This window comes from Pseudorasbora parva, chromosome 23 (assembly GCF_024679245.1).
Source record: "Pseudorasbora parva isolate DD20220531a chromosome 23, ASM2467924v1, whole genome shotgun sequence".
NCBI classification, from domain to species: Eukaryota; Metazoa; Chordata; class Actinopteri; order Cypriniformes; family Gobionidae; genus Pseudorasbora; species Pseudorasbora parva.
The window spans coordinates 2025815-2046652 of record NC_090194.1 but is presented as its reverse complement, the minus strand read 5'-3'; the positions used below and the strand labels follow the sequence as shown (position 1 = coordinate 2046652).

The following is a 20838-nucleotide window of genomic DNA, read 5'->3' as shown; positions in this document are numbered from 1 at the left end:
TGAGCTCTTTCGTGTATTTTTGCGCTTGACCGGTCAAAAACACAATTATGTCAAAATGTCAGTTTTGTCTTGTATTCAGTAACAGTCAGTTATGTAATGCTTAAATGCTCAATGAATGCATTACAGTTGAACTAAACTCATTAGATTTTAGTCAATTAAAACTAAAAACAATTCAGGTGACTAAAACGAAATGGCATTTTAGTCAAAAGACTGTGACTAAAACTAAAGCAAAATTTGCTGTCAAAATGAACACTGCTTTGGAGTGAGTATAGTAACCTTGCAGATCTTCTACATGCTCAAACATTACAGCTGAACAAGTGAAAAGCGTAATAGGATTCCTTTAGTATATTGCGATTCTAAACTAATAACAGTTATTTACAACAACACTGTGCATGCAAAATGCACTGGAAATACCTTCATAATAGGCTTGGGCGGTAATACGGTAAAATGGTATACCGCGGGATCTAAAAATAGCAACGGTATCAGTTTCAATACCGTCAAACCGTCAAAAAAAAAAAAAAAAAAAACAGATCAACTTACATATTGCTGATCAACAATTAATTATTAAATATTTAATAAGTTGAACTAATTAAACTATTTACATATTAAATACTATTTATTTATTAAATGCCTAAATATGTGTATGCGTTGTTGTGACAGCGTGGATGAGAGAGAGAGAGAGAGAGAGAGAGAGGGGAAAAGACGGCGAGTCGGGCACTGAGTTATTATCGAAAAAGAACACAACTTCTGCAGTTTGGAAGTATTTTGGGTTTTGACGGTAAATACAGACGAGGCAATTTGCAAATTGTGCAACAAAAAGATGACCGCGAGAGATGGAAATACCTTGAACCTAAGGGCGCATATCCGAAACCACCATCCTCACTGCTGCGTGGATGAAAAACCGAGTGCACCCTCGGACTATGCTGTAATATTGCCGAAGCCTTTTGTCACACAGCTGGCAATGTAAGCAATAAGCATGAACTCCACAAAAATCAAGTGGACATGGGACTCACAAAAAAAAAAGTCAATTGTCTGACAATTGTCTCATAACGGTAAGCATAAAACGTGCAGAGTTTCTCAGGGGCAGGGGCTCAAATGTAAAAAATAAAATAAAAATATAGACCTATATATATATATATATATATATATATATATATATATATATATATATATATATATATATATATGCCAAGCCAACATTTTGTTGACGCTGTCTGAGCCTTACATAATGTTTTAATTATTCACGGTAATACCGTATACCGAGGTAAAATAGGGAGGAGGTTTGACGGTATCAAAATTTGGATACCGCCCAAGCCTACTTCATAATGCATTATATTACTATAGGCATCAGGGAAAGTGTTCCCACATGGCCCTTCCCTCCTTTATTCCCCCTGTCATTCATCACTCTTACCATTTCCGGTGCTTTCTGGATCTGATTGGATGTTTGCAGGGTGTTTCCAGCTGAAGTGAGCTGCTCCCTCAGACTCACGGCCTCTCGCTCGGCCGTCTCGGCCCTCTGTGGGACACACACACACACACACACAACAAATAGGGCCATGGATTCACCGTGAATTCATAACCATTATATCCACCGATGTTTATGAACTGTGAAGACTGGGAGCTCTAGTATTCAAGCTAAAGTGTGTCAAGGTACGCACGGTTGGCTGATTCACAGAATATGCAAATCACACAGAATTCATTTTAAATAAAGATTGTGGTGTTAATTCAGTTGTTGCCCTAGAATGGATCCCTGACCTAAAGACAAACGGCTGGATTCATGAGGAGACTTCAAAAGTTAAATATACTGCAAAAGCTGCTTAAAGCGTTCAACCTTTAGCTGCACCAAATCCAACACCACCATCTTTATGCATTTATGGTAATGACAAGCTAAATTATGCAAATTTATTCGAAACGTCTACGTAACAAGTCTTACCAAATGTTCTTTTTTCTGATGATTGGAATAATAATGCTAATGAAAACAATGATTATAAACTTTTTACTCGGGTGTTTGTTTATTGCGTGCCCTACATTTTCAGACAAGCAGAAACATTTGAGCTTTAAGTATTTTAGCAAAAAATAAGTCGAAGAAATCAATTTATAATTCACATTCCTGCATTCCCAAACATATAATGTTAGAAAAATAAGAGATTGACTATAAAACAGAATCCCCAGAAATGCACAAAACCCATTAAAAAAAAAAAGGCAAGAGATTCTTTATATTGCATCACATAAAAGATCTGATATCCATTTAGATTTAGCCGTTGGGGCTCAAAAAAGTGCAAGGGAATGATGGATTTCTTCCAAAAAGAAAGCAGATGGAGAGAATTAGTAGAACTTGGAAATGTGTGACTCCAATAAAGTCGTGTGCTAATAAAAGAAATGTGCAAACTTCTGTACAGTCCAATAGACCGGAGGTATTAATAAAAGACCTAAACAAGCTGTTACTGCGTCTTAGATTTGCATACAATAGAAATACGAGTCCATGAGGAATATGGCCGTTACCTGATTGGCTCTTTCCAGATCTGTCATCACCGCTTCAATCTCATTGGCCCTGAAAAATGAAGGCGCACATTACTTACGCAGGCAGGAGGGAAACGGTAGCGCAGATTTGTTGCAGTAAAACACAATGATGCAACATATCGCAATGCAACAAAATGGGTCACGCACAGAACAGACCAGGTGGAACAGAAGACCTCACATCCACATAAAACGGGGAATCAGCATCTTGCCTCACTTCTGCGTGCGTGTGTGTGTGTGTGTGTGTATGCAATTGCGAGCCGCTTGATGTGTTTGAGAGTGTTTGGGTGTCTGGGTGTGTGTGTGTTGCCGTTTCAGTTGGACTTCCATAACCCCGTCATGCATGTGAACACTTGCACACTCACCCGTATGCACACACACACACACACACACACACTCACGCAGGGCCATTAAGCCCTCTCGATTTCACAGTAATCCGCTGGACTGTGAGCTGTGTAGCCCAGCAGTGGGTTCGCGGCTCAGCCACATGGACAAGCCCAGGTTAAAACAGAGGGATTACACTAATATAGGCCTCAGACTCCTTTTAATGCACACTAATCTGATATAATATTCTCAATTCTGCTAGCGCACAGCTCAGCCCAGCAAATGGCATGGCTTAGGTGTGTAAACACAACTGCCTTCAATAAAGGGTAACAGCGCTTTATGTCCCCATTAAAGGGTTAGTCCACCCAAAAATGAGCCTGTGATGTTAATCTGCTGACCCCCTGTGCATCCAACATGTAGGTGTGTTTGTTTCTTCAGGAGAACACAAATGAAGATGTTTAACTCCAACCGTTGCTGTGTGCCGGTCATAATGCATGTGAATGGGTAACAAGTCTATGAGATCAACACAAACAAACAAAAAAACATGCTTGGACAACGTGCACAAAAACCCTGCTGCTCCTGACGACACACTGATGTCTTAAGACACGAAGCGATCGGTTTCTGTGAGAAACACAACAGTATTTATGTTATTTTTTACCTCATATCAGACGAATCTCATCTAGTGTTCCCATCGGCTATTACTTCCGTAGAGGAAGGTCAAACTGGTGCGATCGTAGATATATATTAATATATTATGTAGATTCCTCATTCGACCGATCTGCGCAGGCACTTGTAACAGCGGATGGGAAAACTAGATGAGATTCGTCGGGATATGAGGTAAAAAAAAACGTCCATAAATACTGTTCGATATCTCACAGAGCTAAAGGGTTTTTGTGCATGTTCTCTAAGCATGTTTTTTTGTTTGTTTGTGTTGCTCTCATAGACTTGTTACCCATTCACATGCATTATGACCGGCACACAGCAACGGTTAAGTTAAAAATCTTCATTTGTGTTCTCCTGAAGAAACAAACACACCTACATGTTGGATGCACTGGGGGTCAGCAGATAAACATCTAATTTTCATTTTTGGCTGAACTAACCCTTTAAACATTAAACTCAAACGAGTGTAGTTTTGTCACTGGAAAACAGCTTTTTAAACATTGATCTGGAAAAATTACAAAAGTGGTCCCATTGACAACACTGATGTGAACTCTCTTTAGGTAAACAAACTGTGAGAATGGAGGAAAAGGGCCAGAAGTGAAAACTTTGTGATCCAAATCCATAGTCAAGGCTGAGGAATTAATGTTTGTCTGGTTGGCATGGCTGCTCCTAACCGTGATTACATTAAAAAGCTGTCAGGGTGTGGTACAAATGTGGGAGCGAAGACTCAAGTGCAAGAAATGGAATCCCATTTAACACAACCAAACATGATACAAAACAAAAACCAAACAAACTACCAGGGCCGGGAACAAGGAGCATGAAACCGGCGACGTACCGCGATAACGAACCAGCACATGACTGAAGACACAAGGAGATTAAATAAGAGACAAACAAGGCAGGTAATGGGGAACAACAAGTGGGACAAATGAATCAATAATCCGATAACAAGAGGGGTGCGGTCGAAGACTGAGGACAGGAACGCACATGACACAGAATTAAACCAAAAGACAGACATGTGACAAAAGCATCTTTCTCCACTGATGAGCGTTTGTTTGCCGTGTATTCTGAATGAATAACCTTTTGCATATAACGTAGTACAGCTCCAACAAATCCGTTTTGGTTTTGTATCTTAACCAAACTTAGCACAGTGAATCTGGCATGACCAACTTTAACCAGTCGTGAAATCTGTGTGAGGAATCCTTTCGCCCAGATCCAGAGGATTTCTATTGAAATAATTGGATTTTTCCTGGGAAAATTTGCCAAACAATGGTAAATGTGACAGCACCTTTAGGCTCCTGCTCCTACTATGGCTGTTTTTGTTTTATATTTACCACAATCTTTTTATCATTAGGGGCCACGCATCTATTGTGTCCGTTATCTTTCTTATTATTATTCTTCCGCTCTGGAAGTCTAAGGCATCCCATAGAACCGACTGCGGGAAAGTTATGAAATTTGGCACACTGATAGAGGACAGTCTGAACTGTCAAGTAAAGTCAATTTTATTTATATCGCGCTTTTACAATGCCGATTGTTTCAAAGCAGCTTGACAGTGTTAAACAGGAAAATAACGCAACAGAATTTGATTTGGCAGTATAGCCGCTCTGGTGAAAACGTTGATGACATCGCTCATTTAAATTATCATATAGCAACAATGTGGCTAGATCAGTAATTTAGTTGAAAATGTATCTGAATATTTAGTTTCCCCAAATAAACAAGCCAAGCCAAAGGCGAGAAACCGAAACTCCATGATGGAGAAAAATAAACCTTGGGAGAAACCAGACTCAGTCGGAGTGCCAGTTCTCCTCTGGCCTATTAACACACAGTGTATGATTATTATTCTGGCAACCTTACAGGTCAGAAATCATATTAGATCAGAATATTCAAAAGATCAGAGGCATCATGAACTGTCACAACAGCAAATTTTGAATCTCTAACTCAATCGCTGTAGCGACACCACCTGTCCAAAGTTGCCCTCACGTTTATGCTAACCTCAATTCAACATCATGAAAATGTTTCCGCCATTTTGAATTTCCATTTTGAAAACTCCTCCTACAACGTTGCGTCGATTGTCAGAAAAACTGGTTCAGATCATTTTCAGACCATGCCGACAAAAACTTATGGAATTGAAGTTGAATCATCAAAACGTTCTTGAATAACGTGCAAATGAATTTGATGAAGAGCGTGCCAAAATGGATGTGAGGCTAAATCTCTGCAGTGCTTTAACGAAATCTGACCAAACTTGGTGTGTGTCACGACAACCATGACCTAATGTGACCCGCACAGCTTCGGCACAGTGCCATCTGGTGGTCAGGAGATATGAAAAATGTAAATTTTTGCTAATAACTTCTGAACGCTTTGGCCAAAACTCACAAAACATCTTTTTAGATTAGGTGCAGCATGTCAAGTCGAACGATACTCAATTTTCCCATTTCGGCCATTTTTAATTTTGTCATAAAATGCTAGATTTTATAAACACATTGGTGTAACGTTACAAAACTCAACCTATAGAATCGCTTGTGGGAAAGTTATGAAATTTGGTACACAGATAGAGGACAGTCTGAACGGTCACCAGAGCAAATTTGGAGTCTCTAACTCAGTCCCTGTAGTGCCACCAACTGTCCAAATTTGCACTCATGTTTACGCTAATAACTTCAGTTCAAAATGTTATATTATATAACACACTGGGATAAAGTTACAAAACTCGGTATGTGTCTACGACAACACACCCTGAAGATTTTAGGGCAGTGCCACCATGTCATCAAAAGTTATAATGAAGTTTACAAAACCACTAATAACTTTTGATCATATTAGCCTATTGTATTGACCTGCTCTTAATAAGATCCTTGGGTCATGCCGAAAACATAGATACCAATTTTGCTATAGTCGGCCGAACTTCCTACCAACCATTTTGATTTTCTATGAAAAACAACTTTTTCGAACTCCCCCTAAACCGCTGGTTCAATTTACGACAGACGAAACAGTTTTCGTAAAGCGCGGATAAAGTTGATGGCATGATGCCAAAACGACTATCGCTGTATCTCTGAAATTCTTTGGGATATTGACACCAAACTTGGCATGTGTCATTGACTTTTTACTCTGACCACACCACATCAATTTGGTCACAGCGCCAGCTATTGGTCAAAAGTGATAATCCATTAAATCATATTACTAGTAACTGTATTTATGTCTTTAATTGGTCATGCTTGCATGACTTATTGTGTTTTTTTTATGCTTGGCCCCGATAATTGCTGCTATATTTTTTGAACAAATGTCACGTTCACACAATCTCAAAATGTGACAATGTATGTGTGGTAACCGCTAGGCTAGTTTTTGTTTGATTTTGTACCATTTCACTTGAAGCAGAGAAGCTGATGCTTGTAGCCAGATCTGAAACAGACAAAAAATTCATCCAGCACATTATCTTTTATCAAGTGAAACTTGTTAGCCCACATACTGAGCCCTTAATCTGATAAAAGCACTTGTATTATTTCTGTCACCCACTGTACTCTCCTCTCCAACGGTTCTCCCATTGACACTTCTGACCATGTGACTGCAAACTGAGAGGAGTCAAGCACAGCTGAAATTAATTCAACAGCCAGGCTTAATTAGAGGCGATTTGGTTTAATGATTCAGATGAGCTTAACTCAGCTTTGTGCGCACTTTTAAGCGCGTGACTCCGCCGTCTCATGCGTTGGAGTTTTATTGTGGCTGAAAGTGAAGAGCGCTTTGTAAAATACTATGTTTCAAATTGTTATTGAAACATAATTATTCACTTCAATTACGTGATGGCTCTCTAACGTGAATGTGAAACCCAATTCGCAACCCATTTTATTTGTGTAATGAGACATTTCTGAGTGAAATAGGATATTCAACGAGAAAAAACTCCACTGGGAATTAATTGGATTGTGGAAAATGGGCATTATACACCAAAAGGAGCTAAAAACAATGCCTCAATGGGAATTAAAATAATTATTTAGAATAATGTGCACAGATGAATTGTTCATAACGACCAAATACGGTCACTTTGATAACTAAAATGGAAATATTCAATATAAATGTAGATGTTTATTAATTACAGTCAAATATATATTTATCCAGATTTTTTCCACTGAGCTGTATAAAACCCAAAGAGTTAAATATAAATCATTAAATAAAATGTTAGATCCGTACAGATTTGGGAATTATGGAATATAATACTCCTTTAAACCTAACGACTGCAGATCAAAGGTTTACTTTATGCATTAACAGTGTCATGATCTCGTCATGGCACAGAATACAAAAAATACAATCCCTCTTAAATACAGTGTAAAGAGGCACTCATTCTTTCTCTCGCTCACACACACACACACACACACACACACACACACACACACACACACACACACACACACGATTGTGAACCTACATAACCTAATCTCCACTCGTTTTTACTCTCGTCAGCTCGTGTTCACTCCCTCCTTTATGGGCCCCACTGTAAAAACACATTAAAGACGACCTTAAAGGGGCCATTTTCGACACTTTCGTAGTATTTCTTTTCCTTGAATCCACTTGTGTTAGTCAAGGTTTCTTAATTTAGTGTTATGCCCTCTCTCTGACCCTTATATCTAAACAGGCCGTTTTCGCTACCGTTTCTTCAAGAACTCTATATGCAAATGACATTTGTTGCGATCGGCTGACTTCCGTGTACTAATGTAGTTCACAAATCTGCAATTTTGTACTTTTTTCTATATTTCAAATGGACTGGGGAAGGAGCTTTGTGTGCTAGAGTGTATCAACATTGTACATTGAACTTTTTATTTATTTCAAAACGGCTTTCCATGACATGTCCCCTTTAAAGATGAAAAGATAAGGGCCGTGTGAGACATACACAACTCCCATCGGAGCTCGGCCTTCAAAAACATCGGCATGTTCTTCATCACCTCGAACCGGGGGCCAAAGGTTATCAGCGAGATCATTTATTGGGATTATTTGAATCTACATACGAACACGCTACGATGTGGGAAAGTCCAAAGAAATAACAGTGTGAATGTAATCCAGAAACATATAAACATGACTTCTTTTGTTATTCTACGAGCTACCGCTGATGAATAGAGCGTATTAAACACTTACTGCTTTTGATTATTGTGTTTGGTTGTCTCGGGCCTGATAAATTATGAGAACCAGCTGCTTTGATTCTGACCTTTTCCATCCAGCACGGCTGTCAGAAAGGGGAGGTTAAATCGGCGCTCGGGCAAAGCTAGCGAGAGCGAGAGAGAGAGAGGTCCAGGTTACATGCATCCTCTGGCTGTAATTCAACTCTTTCAGGCGATTCTCTCTCTCTCTCTCTCTCTCTCTCTCTCTCTCTCTCTCTCTCTCTCTCTCTCTCTCTCTCTCTCTCTCTCTCCCCAGTGTCTTTGTTTCTGCTGCGGCTCAAATCCCCCTGGGCTGGTACGACATTTCACAGATTTAGCCCATTAGATTTCCATTTTGCTCTCTTTCTCCATTTGGCCCCTATCTTATGGAGCCAGTGTGGGCTTTATCCTGCTGGGTTTTTTTCGTCCTCCCATCCTCTCTTAACCTTTTGAAGGCTATGGTAGTAAGAAAACCCTCAGGGTTTGTTTTTTTCTCCTCTTGTTGAGTGTCTGACCTCCAGGAGATAAAAAAGCTCGCTCTCAGAAGTGTCATTCCTCACACGAACACTCAAAACAACAAACATCATCGACCCAAATCTTTCCTGACAGCAATCACACAGGTGTATAATCATCTCCAATGGAGTTTTCAAGAGTTGTGTTCTGGAGTAAATTAACTACTTATGTTGTTGATTAATCTGTGATTTCATTATATTGAGTTGTTCAACATCACCAGTAAGCGGATCTTTACATTTTAAGAAGAAAATATGAGGCGTTTTAAAATATCACAACCTCGAATCGCCATATTATTCTGATCTATGGTAGATACTGGGGTGCTACTTCTTTCTAAGGAATTTTTTCATCCGTTTAATCGCCCATCTGAGAAGAATCGTAACGTTTGATCATTTCGAAAAGTAATAGTCCTCTACAAGTTAGGTACAGGTCTATTTACAATGTTTAATATTTAGGTTTAATACAGAAAATGGGTTTGTGGTTCAGAAGTCCCCCTTGTAGTCGATAATTTTATCCCTTAAAACTCATCTTTGATCACCAAAATTACATATAAAAAAATTCCTCTGAAAATCGCTTGACTGTAACTCGACACCCTTGCTTCATTTAGTATACACGGCTCATGAATATGCAAATGAGCCCCGCCTCCACTCACTCACAGCTCAGAGATCCACTCGCTCAACTTTACTCGAGTTACTGTAGTAAACGCTGCACAATGGTGTCGCTCTTTACAGCGCCGCACACATAACGCTCATTAATATGATTAGCCTTGACTACGTTATCAAACAGCTAATAATGTGTTGCTAATGTTACACAAACCATGTTCCCGTTCGCCATCTCAGTCTCAGCGTCCTTAGAAACGCTTTGAACATCACAGACCGTCAGCGGAGAAAGGCATATAGTTCATCATAACATCATAATATACATCAGATACATAATTCACCCGCTATATTGATAAATGTACCTGATTTTTCATATCAACAGAAGAATATCTCAGGATAACCTGCTGCTCTTGAGACTGCCTGCTTCAGAGAATAGTTAATGATATGCTAAAGCCCCGCCCACACGTGTCATGATTGGTTATAAGGTAGTTTGTGACGTCAGAAACACCAGCGATGTCAAACTGTGTTTTTGAGTCTTTGGTTCACTGAAGTTTTAAAGAGTAAATACTCAGCAGTGTTGTTGACATGGTTTGTCTGAAAGCATATTAAAAGTAATAGTATTTGGGGGGGGGGGGGGGGGGGGGGTGTCTAATGCTATTTTATGCATTCTGATTTATAAAACATTTTTTTTAAATGTTGTTGGATGTATGACGTTTCTGTGCCAAATACACTCCAGTTTCAGAAAGTTTTTTTTAAGTATGGCCTTGTGTGACATCATAAAGGGCGAGATTCTTCCCGGATGAACACACACACTATGATAATGCATATGTGTGTGTGTGTGTGTGTGTGTGTGTGTGTGTGTGTGTGTGTGTGTGTGTGTGTGTGTGTGTGTGTGTGTGTGTGTGTGTGTGTGTGTGTGTGTGTGTGTCTTTAGCTCTGCCCACTGCACTCCTCCACGAGCTCGGCTGTTTTCAGAAAGAATCGGTTCAGTGTATCTGTCTTTTATAAATCGGATAAACTAAAGACTCTTGTGAGATATGAAGGATCAACACTACTCTACAGATACTCAAGATTAACACCAGACTGGCACAAACTGTGTGTGTGTTATGACTCTTTAATGCTTTATCTTTCCTCTTCAAACCGCACAATTTGTGGCATAATTTGTTTTTCTATCAAAGGTAACTAGTCGAATTGCACAACAGAGCTTAATGCTAAAGGTCTGTGGTTCAGAAAACCCCATAACCTTAAGTGTGAGCAATAGTGATAGATTAGCTTAGCTAATCATGCTAGTTTATACTACAGGGCTGAATTGCTGTACAATTCATCTGCACAATACAGCGGAAATCTCAGCGAGCAATGTAAGAGCTTCTGGGAAGGCGAAATGTCTTGCTTGACACAGATGAAATGTTTTCTTTGCACTCAGCCGGCGAGCGTAGATCTGTGCAGATAAATCAGGTGGGTAGGATGAGGTCCTTTGTGTTCCCCGCAGTAATTCAAAACCTGCCAGACTGATGGGAGTACAGACAAATGGATCAGACAGAGCAAAAATCCACCCTCCGAAATGTCACACAACCAACAGCACAGCAGAGACCCTGTCAAGCAAAACACGGCGGATGCAGAGACGCAAAAGGCTGAGAGGTGCGAACAGGCCTGATGTTGCTCTTCTGCCTGGATTTGAAGGGAATCAAACTGTGCTGTTAATCCGAGTCAGTGCATGTAACATCACAGGATGCACAGACAAAAGGATCTGAAGCTACGTTCACAGGCGAAGCCCGTGGGGACGGTCATGTCACAAGGAACGAATGAAATTTGTCTGCACAGCTCTTGCATGCCAGAACACTGGCCCAGTGCACTTCTCCACGGTTTACATCTCACACACACACACACAGCCCACATAAACCACAAACAGAAATTCTCTCTCCATTTCTCTCTCTTTTTAACACATGCACACATCCCCACCTAGGCACACACTCGCGATCCAACATCCGCACAAACACACAGGCCTCACACACGGCTGCTATTTCTGTACGCTCCCCATCTACTGCCCATTTGTCTCGTAAAGGACACACTGCAAAACCCAACCTGCCACTTTCAGCGCAGGAGAAACAACTTTAATTGCATGTTGTTTCTTTCCAATTCAGTCAGGGAAAACCAGAGAGAGTTTAACCACGCTGGGAACAAGCACAACAGGCCACACAGCACGACAAACTCAACCCGGAGCCCTGCGACCGCTCAAACTGCCCGAGGTAATAAACTCATGGATTTTTCCACTTTGTTTACTAGAAAAACGTGTGAAAATGTCAAGTAAAATATACATAAACGTTAGATATCTAAATGTTAAGGTACATCTACAAATATATTGGAGTTAAATATGAAAACGTTGAATTAATATATAAAATATATTAATATTTTATATATTGAAAAAATGGAAACATTAATCCCTGGTTTCACAGACTTAAGCTAGTCCCAGACTAAAATGCATATGAAATATGCCAGTGAAATTGTCTCAAGATGGACATCAGTACTGCTTTTTTTCTGGGACTATCCTGGCTTAGTCTAAGCCCTGTCTGTGGAACCCGATCTAGTTAAAAATTAAAACAGTAACATTAGGCAATTTTGATTTATATGCTGTTTAATGTTGGTGATCATGTTATTTTACATATGCATATGATTACATACGTTATCGCTTCGTCTTCTTTCCCTGTGTTTTGATCAGGAGATTCAGCACTCGTTCAGGAGATGTGTAATATCGCCCCCCTAGCGTATAACAGTAAAAACACGGATCACTGGAAAATTCCGTCAATATCGGGGAGGAGTTTCCTCACAAATAACGGAAAATTCGGTGTTTGGCAGGGAAAGAGTTAAAGGGGTGTTTGCATGCGATTGGACTTTTTTAACTTTAGTTAGTGTGTAATGTTGCTGCTTGAGCATTAACAGTATCTTCAAAGATACTAACAGAGATATTATCTTTTAAAGTTACGGCAGATTATTGCCTATAAAAATGGCCGGTCTGGACTACAACGAGCTTCTTCCTGGGTTGGTGACATCATAAACCCTCGCTAGTCTCCTCAGATGAGACTTCTGCCCGTAATGGGAAGGGGCGTGGCCTTAACCTGTGCTTGGCACTTCAGCCAATAAAAATACAGGAAACTACATTTGGCCATCTAACCAATCTAAGACCATTGCGTTTTTCAGAGGGAGGGGCTTCATAGAAGCAGGAAGCAAACGAGCCGTTCAAAGGGCAGTGGAGACAGTGGTGTGGAATAAAGGGAGAATAGAAGAAAAACACGCTGTTTAAAAAAAGAAGTAGTAAGACATGTTACACTGCGCCCCATAAACAGAACAAAGCCTAGAAATTAACAACGGAACCACCGCTTTAAGTAAAAAATTAAACAAGACAACGACATTACGAAGACGATATTTAAAAAAAAATTATAATAAGCTGAGTTAAATGGATATATATACGATAAATACCATCTCCAGATACAATGTTTATAGTTTTTGTTATCTCAGCGTTTGTGTATCAGCACTGGCGTGTGTTTGTGCGGGCATGCATGGGCCGATGCCCGCGTCTGTGCCAGCTGTAGTTACTGTAGCTGGCAGGACGTTAATGAGGAGGTCCTGAGGAGGGATGAGAGGAGAGTCTGGGCTGGAAAAGAAAAAGAACCGGATTAAAATTTCAGCACAACACCGAGCCCTAGGAGAGAGCGAGCGAACAAGATAGATGGCTGGGACGACAGACACCTCGCGGGCCTGTGAGAAAGGCGGACATTCCAACGCGAACACGTCTGGGAGGGGAGGGATAGTGGGGGAGGGCGTTGGGGGAGGGGAAGAGAGAGAACGAGAGAGAGAGAGAGAGAGAGAGAGAGAGAGAGAGAGAGAGAGAGAGAGAGAGAGAGAGAGAGAGAGAGAGAGAGAGAGAGAGAGAGGTCGCATACAAACAGCGAAGCGAATTGAAGTATTCCATTATTACGCTCGACTGAACCCTGCTCCTCTTTTCACCCTGAACCCGACACACACACACACACACACACACACACACACACACACACACACGCACACCAAATACAGACTCTGATACCATCCTTCCTTCAGAGTGAACTAAAAAAATAAAAAAAGGAAGGGGAGGGGGGGGGGGGGGGGGTGAGACAGCAGGAAGGAATATGAGAGACAAAAATAGGAATGATGTTACTGGACTGACTAGTTAAAGAAAATTTTATTTTAAAACTGGATTAAAAACTCTTTTATCCATCAAAAACATGTCAGGTTGAGATTTCAATGATAACTAATATAGTTTACTCCGCCCATATGGCCTTGATTACATCATCAGGTAAGTTGTTGTTTTTTTGTTGATCGTTATTCCATTCAATCTGATTCCACATTACGGAGTCTTTCAATAAGCACGACCGCAGACATCCCCACGCTTCACATGAGTGAAGATCGATCGATAGCGTTATGGATTATCCGTCCATACCTGCTGAACACCCGGAACTAACCGCCCGAATCAAAGGCAGAGCAACTGCACGCCGAGGGACTTCCTTTCTCATTCACTTATTACTGGAGCACTGCGGAGCATGACACACTCTTATGTTTATTTAACTACACGATACTTGCACACTAACGTCTCTGCGCGCTTCCCGTTGAGATCCACCTACTGTCACTGTGGATGAACTGAGCTAACGGAGCATGTAAAACCCTGAGGCCAGGAAAGGGCTCTTAGATGGGGGCGGGATTCCTTTATCCCTACCAAAGACACATGCACAGAATCACATAACCTCATTAAGTCAGCAATCACGACAACAAGATATAGCCATGAAGCCTTCGTATACGGCCTATATAAAATAAATATAAGTACATAGACCAAAACCACTGCCACTTACTAGTAGCAAAATACCTCAAATGTTTAGTCCTCTGATGAAACTTCATATTCAGATTCATATTGATTTATTGGATTTATCTCCCAAGGTTTATTTTTCTCCATCCGATTCCTTTGGTCACGTTCGGCTTGGCTAATCATTGATAATTTTATAATTCAATGATTTTCGCCAACACAACAATATTTTATATATAAAATGCCAAATTATTTGAATAATTGGACACAACAAAAATATTTGTTAGTGATGCCCATCTATGTAACACTACATAAAATACCACATTTTCACTGTCAAAACTATTGATATTTCAATGTGTATTGATACTGAAATATCTGAAAAGGTTTGAATTTGACTCATTCCCGCATGTTTCGCACTCCAAAAGTTTGCACAACACTGATCTATATAAGACGCCTCTCACACAGCTTGTGATTACCAAACTGACTTCTTTAATTATCAAATATATACAACATTATATAACAATGCCAGTCTTGGTAAGTATTCAGATAAATACAGTCAGTTTTTTAATGTGAATAGAAAGAAAACGCATGTTGTGTAACAGTATACTGGATCTGTGCATTAGCTCTTAAAGCGACAGTAGCCTAATAAACCTGCTGCTCAATGTTAAACAAAGAACAAAACATCAAGAGAGCTTTAACTGTAGGTATTAAGTTTACAATGAAGACCATCCAGTGTTATCGGGACCAAACCTTACGTTATGGGGACAAAACGTCCAAAATCCTTGTCCTTTTTTTGGTCCCCATGAGGAAAACATCTTACAAATCATACTAAGTGATGTTTTTTGAAAATGTAAAAATGCAGAACGTCCTGTGATGGGTAGGTTTAGGGGTAGGGGCAGTGTGTGTGTGTGTGTGTGTGTGTGTGTGTGATGGGTAGGTTTAGGGGTAGGGGCAGTGTGTGTGTGTGTGAGTGTGTGTGTGTGTGTGTGTGTGTGTGTGTGTGTGTGTGTGTGTGTGTGTGTGTGTGTGTGTGTGTGTGTGTGTGTGTGTGTGTGTGTGTGATGGGTAGGTTTAGGGGTAGGGGCAGTGTGTGTGTCTGTGTGTGTGTGATGGGTAGGTTTAGGGGTAGGGGCAGTATAGGGGGATAGAATATACAGTTTAGTATAAAAACCATTACACCTATGAGAAGTCCCCATAAAGCATGGAAACACCACAAGTGTGTGTGTGTGTGTGTGTGTGTGTGTGTGTGTGTGTGTGACCTGGTAATCCCTACGTTATGGGGACAAAATGTCCCCACAAAGATGGCAATATCCGAAATCCTTGTCCTTGTGGGGACATTTTTAGGTCCCCATGAGGAAAACATCTTATAAATCACACAGAAGGAGTTTTTTTGAGAAAGTAAAAATGCAGAATGTTTCCTGTGATGGGTAGGTTTAGGGGTAGGGGTAGTGTAGGGGGATAGGATGTCCTGTGTGTACAGTATGAAATCCATTACGCCTATGGAAAGTCCCCATAAAACATGGAAACACGACATGTGTGTGTGTGTGTGTGTGTGTGTGTGTGTGTGTGTGTGTGTGTGTGTGTGTGTGTGTGTGTGTGTGTGTGATGGATATGAATTAATTATTCAGAGTTGGGACCGATTCTCATAAATTAATACAACAAACCACGTCACGTTTGGGTTCAAAATCTGGCTCAACAAAATTGTACATCAAATATTTAAACGTCTTCTGATAGACTGTGATAGACACTGTCCCATTAAGATAAATTAACCAGCGGATTAAACTTGTGATATCAACAATGTAGTCTGCAGCAAAATCCTGCCTGTGAAAAATCTTCATTCGTAACCCAAAAAAAAGGCAGGCACTAAAGCAAATGCTAATAAATGAAAGCTGGAGCATGAGGATGAGACGCAGGTAAGAAACGTAATGGAGTGGAAACGTTTTACCTGCCACACTCTCTGTGAGAGTCCCCGAGAGAGACCGGCGCTTTGGAAACAGGCCAATGTTACTGAATGTCACAATGCATTTTCTCATGCGCGTCTTCCTTGTTTGCACGTACGCGGTCATATTCAAGAGTTTGTGCACAAGCGTGATATTGATAGTGAGATTTATTTCTTGTTAGATTTGTGTCTGCAATGCCTGTAGACTGGGAAAACCCAGACAACTTCTGGCAAATTTAGATTTGCTCTGCAAGTAGTCTGGCAAAGAGCCCATTCAAACCCATTTCTAATCCGTCGAAATCGTGGCACCAATCAGAAACGATGGGGCTTTACACGATGACAACAGCAGATTTTGTACATTACTAAGATGGATGCCGCCGTGGAACATCACTCGTTCGAATCAGCCATCGCGTCTGTTTTAAGCGATTTAAACTTTTCCTTTTCATTAAAACCTGAGCAAAGAACAACACTGGGCTCCAGATGTGGATTACACCGGCTACTGTGATGAGGAGGATGGGGAGTGTGATCATACACACACACACACACACACACACACACACCTCTGGATCTGGCCTTTCTGTGCTTATTTCCTCACACTAGATCTGGTAGTCATGTAAATAATTACCTAGCATAACTATGCTCAAGTCTGAAAATGTTCTAACACATCTGAAATGACTGCATTTCAATAAAGTTTGGGAGACACAATTTTCCAAAGACTCACCAATATTATGATGATAAATGTAGATGGAGTGGTGGTGGACACTATTATCAGCTATTATCATATTTCTACAACAACGGCAAAAGTCGTCAGAAGCCATTGCAACATCTTCCTCTCAATCACAAACAGAGAATTGCTGTCTCAGATGTTTCTGCGTCGCTCTGCATACGTCATCGTCCATTGGTGACACACACACACACACACACACACACACACACACACACATACGTCATTGTCCATTGGTGACACACACACACACACACACACTCACACACACTCATACGTCATCTTCTGTTGGTGACGCCCCTTTGGAAATGATTTGATGAAGCTTTGCCAGACCATAACTCAGCCACTACTGAGAATGCTCTGGTTTTAACCAGCCTACTATGCCTGTGGAACCAAAAGCAAATCTTTTCCTTAAATAAACCCTGCCGTGACCTTCCAGTCTGGTCTTCTGTTCCTTTAAAGCTGCAGTGTTGGGGGTCTGGCACGGCAGGGTTTTGTTTGATCACAGGTAGTGTAATTAGGCCACTCCCAGCACACAAACAGCCTGCAGCGAGCGCACTGCAACAGGATGCATTCCTCAGTGACAGCGAGACAAGGAAATTGCCACCTAACCCCGACCACATGACAAGGAGAGAGCGAGCGGAGGAGCGCACAAACACACACACACACACACACATGACCCAGATCAAGGTAAACACACACAATGCGCAAACAAAAAGCGCATTTGAGCACATATGCACGCACTGATTCACCGCCTACAAAATGTCAGCCGATGGTACGAATCCCGTCATTACTGGATACTCAGAGACTCACTCAGAGCATCCGTGCGAGTTAGCAGGATTGTGTCATCCATTATTCAGTCTCGAGTAGCCATGAAGGCAGCATGGGCGGGATGTGAGGACTATTGAATATCAAAACTTGTCCGTGAATGAAGGTGTGATTTCACCACACTGTGTTTTCCCCCATAATCAAACCTGTCTGCAGGAGGATTATGAGCCGTTTTGGTACGGATCAAAGGGGTGTGTGTGTTTGTCTGTGTCTGTATGGACACGCTAGTGTGTGTGCAAAGGTGAGACAAAGACGTAGCACGCCTAGCAGACAGACGAGGAAACACAGACGGGGAATCCGAGCCATTTCGGCGCTAATCCAAGCTGTCTCCTGCAGAGGTGGACAGAGTACACAACTTCATTACTGGAGTAAAAGTAACACTTAAGTTGTACTTAAGTATCAAAAGTAAATTTTCTTTTCTATGTCAGTGCATTATTTTATTATTGTTGTTGTATAAATGCACATTATGCCATCATGGTTTAAGCCAGTCAGTGACGCTCCATCTGACACACTAGCACACGACTAACTTAAACTCATTTAAATACTTGTAGAAAAGTTACAAAGCTCTTTATAAAGCGCTGTCACTTTAAGGCCGAATGCACGGATCCAATACACTGATACACATCTGATATTCTCACACTGTTCACCTTCACTGAAGACAGAATCAACTTTGTTTATGTGAATCCTCCACTAAATGAGCATTTGGACATCCGTCTTCTTCCATTTTGCTCTAAACTATAAATCAGTGTTTAATAAATGCTGTGAAATCATTGAACTTCACGAGACTCTACAAGAGTGATTCCTGAAAGGCTTTCTGCAAAAACCCAAACACCTTTTAAAGAAGAAAAAAATCATCACTGACTTTCAAAGCTGCGACAGAAACGACTTTCGACTTCGAGGACCTTGATGGAAATGTAGTGGAGTAAAAAGGACGATATTTGTCTTTCAGATGGAGTGAAGCTAAAGTCATAAGTTTACAGAAAAAATAATACTCCAATAAAGTACAGATACTCAAAAAGTGTTCTTAAGTACAGGACTCGAGTAAATGTATTAGTTCCTGTCCAGCTCTGGTCTCCTGCAGCGTCCCGTCACAATGAAAGCAGGTTACTCACTTTGCAGTGGATTCTTCATCGTACTTCGTCTTCAGTTCGTGGAGTTCTGCCTGAGTTGCTTCAAGTGCTGCGAAACAAACGTAACGTGTGTAAGTGAAACAGACATATTAAAACACTTAACCTGACGCTGAATGCATTAGCAAACCTGTTTGTAAGGACTGTGTTTTCATGCCCAAGTCCTCTGTCCTGCTGTCCTGGCTCGGCTGTGGCTGACTGCACAGACACATACAGACAACAATTAAAACAACTCTTCCCAACATACCACATTAATGTAAAGACAGCACGGTCACACTACCTCTGCACCATGACACGAGTGTGAAGCATTCACTATGTCCACTGATATTATGGAACATTTTTAACCGTAGTTATATTTTTACTGTATGCAGATTAATGTTATTTTAGCATCATTGAGATACTATTAAAGTTTTATTAGCATTTAAAATTAGTTCCAAATATTTGTTTTTTTACATTTCCCATATATTTATTTTATTTTAAGCAATTATTTTTGTTATGTATATTTGTTATGTGTGTGTGCGTGTCGTGTGTGTGTGTGCGTTTGTGTGTATTTTTTAATGCATTACTACTTACAATTGTATTTTATTTTAAGAAATAATTTATGATAAATGGAATATATATATATACATATATACACATACGTGTGTGTGTGTGTGTGTGTGTGTGTGTGAGTGTATTATATATATATATATATGTGTGTGTGTGTGTGTGTGTGTGTGTGTGTGTGTGTGTGTGTGTGTGTGTGTGTGTGTGTGTGTGTTTTATATATATATATATATATATGTGTGTGTGTGTGTGTGTGTGCGTGTGTGTGTGTATTATATATATATATATATATATATATATATATATATATATATATATATGTGTGTTTGTGTGTGTGTGTGTGTGTGTGTGTGTGTGTGTGTGTGTGTTTTCTCTCTCTATATATATATATATATATGTGTGTGTGTGTGTGTGTGTGTGTGTGTGTGTGTGTGTGTGTATATATATATATATATATTATACATAAACATACACACTAAATACTAATACTCTAAAACTGAAATAAAAAATAAAATTTATATACATTGCTTACATTTTAATTTTAAACAATAATTGGGGGGGAATGGAAAGGCTATACACACACACACACACACACACACACACACACACACACACACACACACAGAAATTATGAGAAATGAATTACAAAAAAATAGTTAACATTTATTTTCAAGTCGTTTTAAAAAAATTGCCTTTTTATGGTTTTAGTTTTAGTTAATCATAATAACCCTGATCCAGACACGTTCAGCTCAACGATCATGCCGGAAAATGTTGCCTAGAAATCTGAATTTGGTTCCAGAGTCAGCTCCGATTCACAAAAATGTAATATGAATTTAGTGTTGAACCTAAAAATGCTGATTGTGAACTGAGAATCTCTTTGCTGATTCAGTTCTTCAGCGCGCCTGTGATGCTCTAAACTGCTGTCTGTGCAGGCACACAAACACGGCATCGAGTTCATAAGATAAACGTGATGATTCATGTACTGTTGTGTTTGTGCGATGGTCAGGCTAACCTCTCCTTGTCTGCATAGTTGTTAGGAAGGTTTTCCCCTCTGCTTTCGCTCTCTTCTCTTCCTGATCGGTCCTGGCTTTGATCGAGAGCTTCCTCTGTGCTCTTGGCCTG

At 40.3% G+C, this 20838-nt stretch overlaps 1 protein-coding gene across 1 annotated transcript in view; it reads right to left on the bottom strand.

The window, feature by feature from the left end:
- cux1a (cut-like homeobox 1a) overlaps window positions 1-20838 on the bottom strand; it is a 214417-nt gene that overhangs the window by 64472 nt on the left and 129107 nt on the right. The window contains exons 7-11 of the mRNA XM_067433652.1: window positions 20729-20835; window positions 19301-19368; window positions 19156-19222; window positions 2503-2551; window positions 1412-1516 (exon numbers count right to left, since the gene is read on the bottom strand). Coding sequence (XP_067289753.1) covers window positions 1412-1516; window positions 2503-2551; window positions 19156-19222; window positions 19301-19368; window positions 20729-20835 — 396 coding nt within the window. The remainder of the gene's footprint in view (window positions 1-1411; window positions 1517-2502; window positions 2552-19155; window positions 19223-19300; window positions 19369-20728; window positions 20836-20838) is intronic.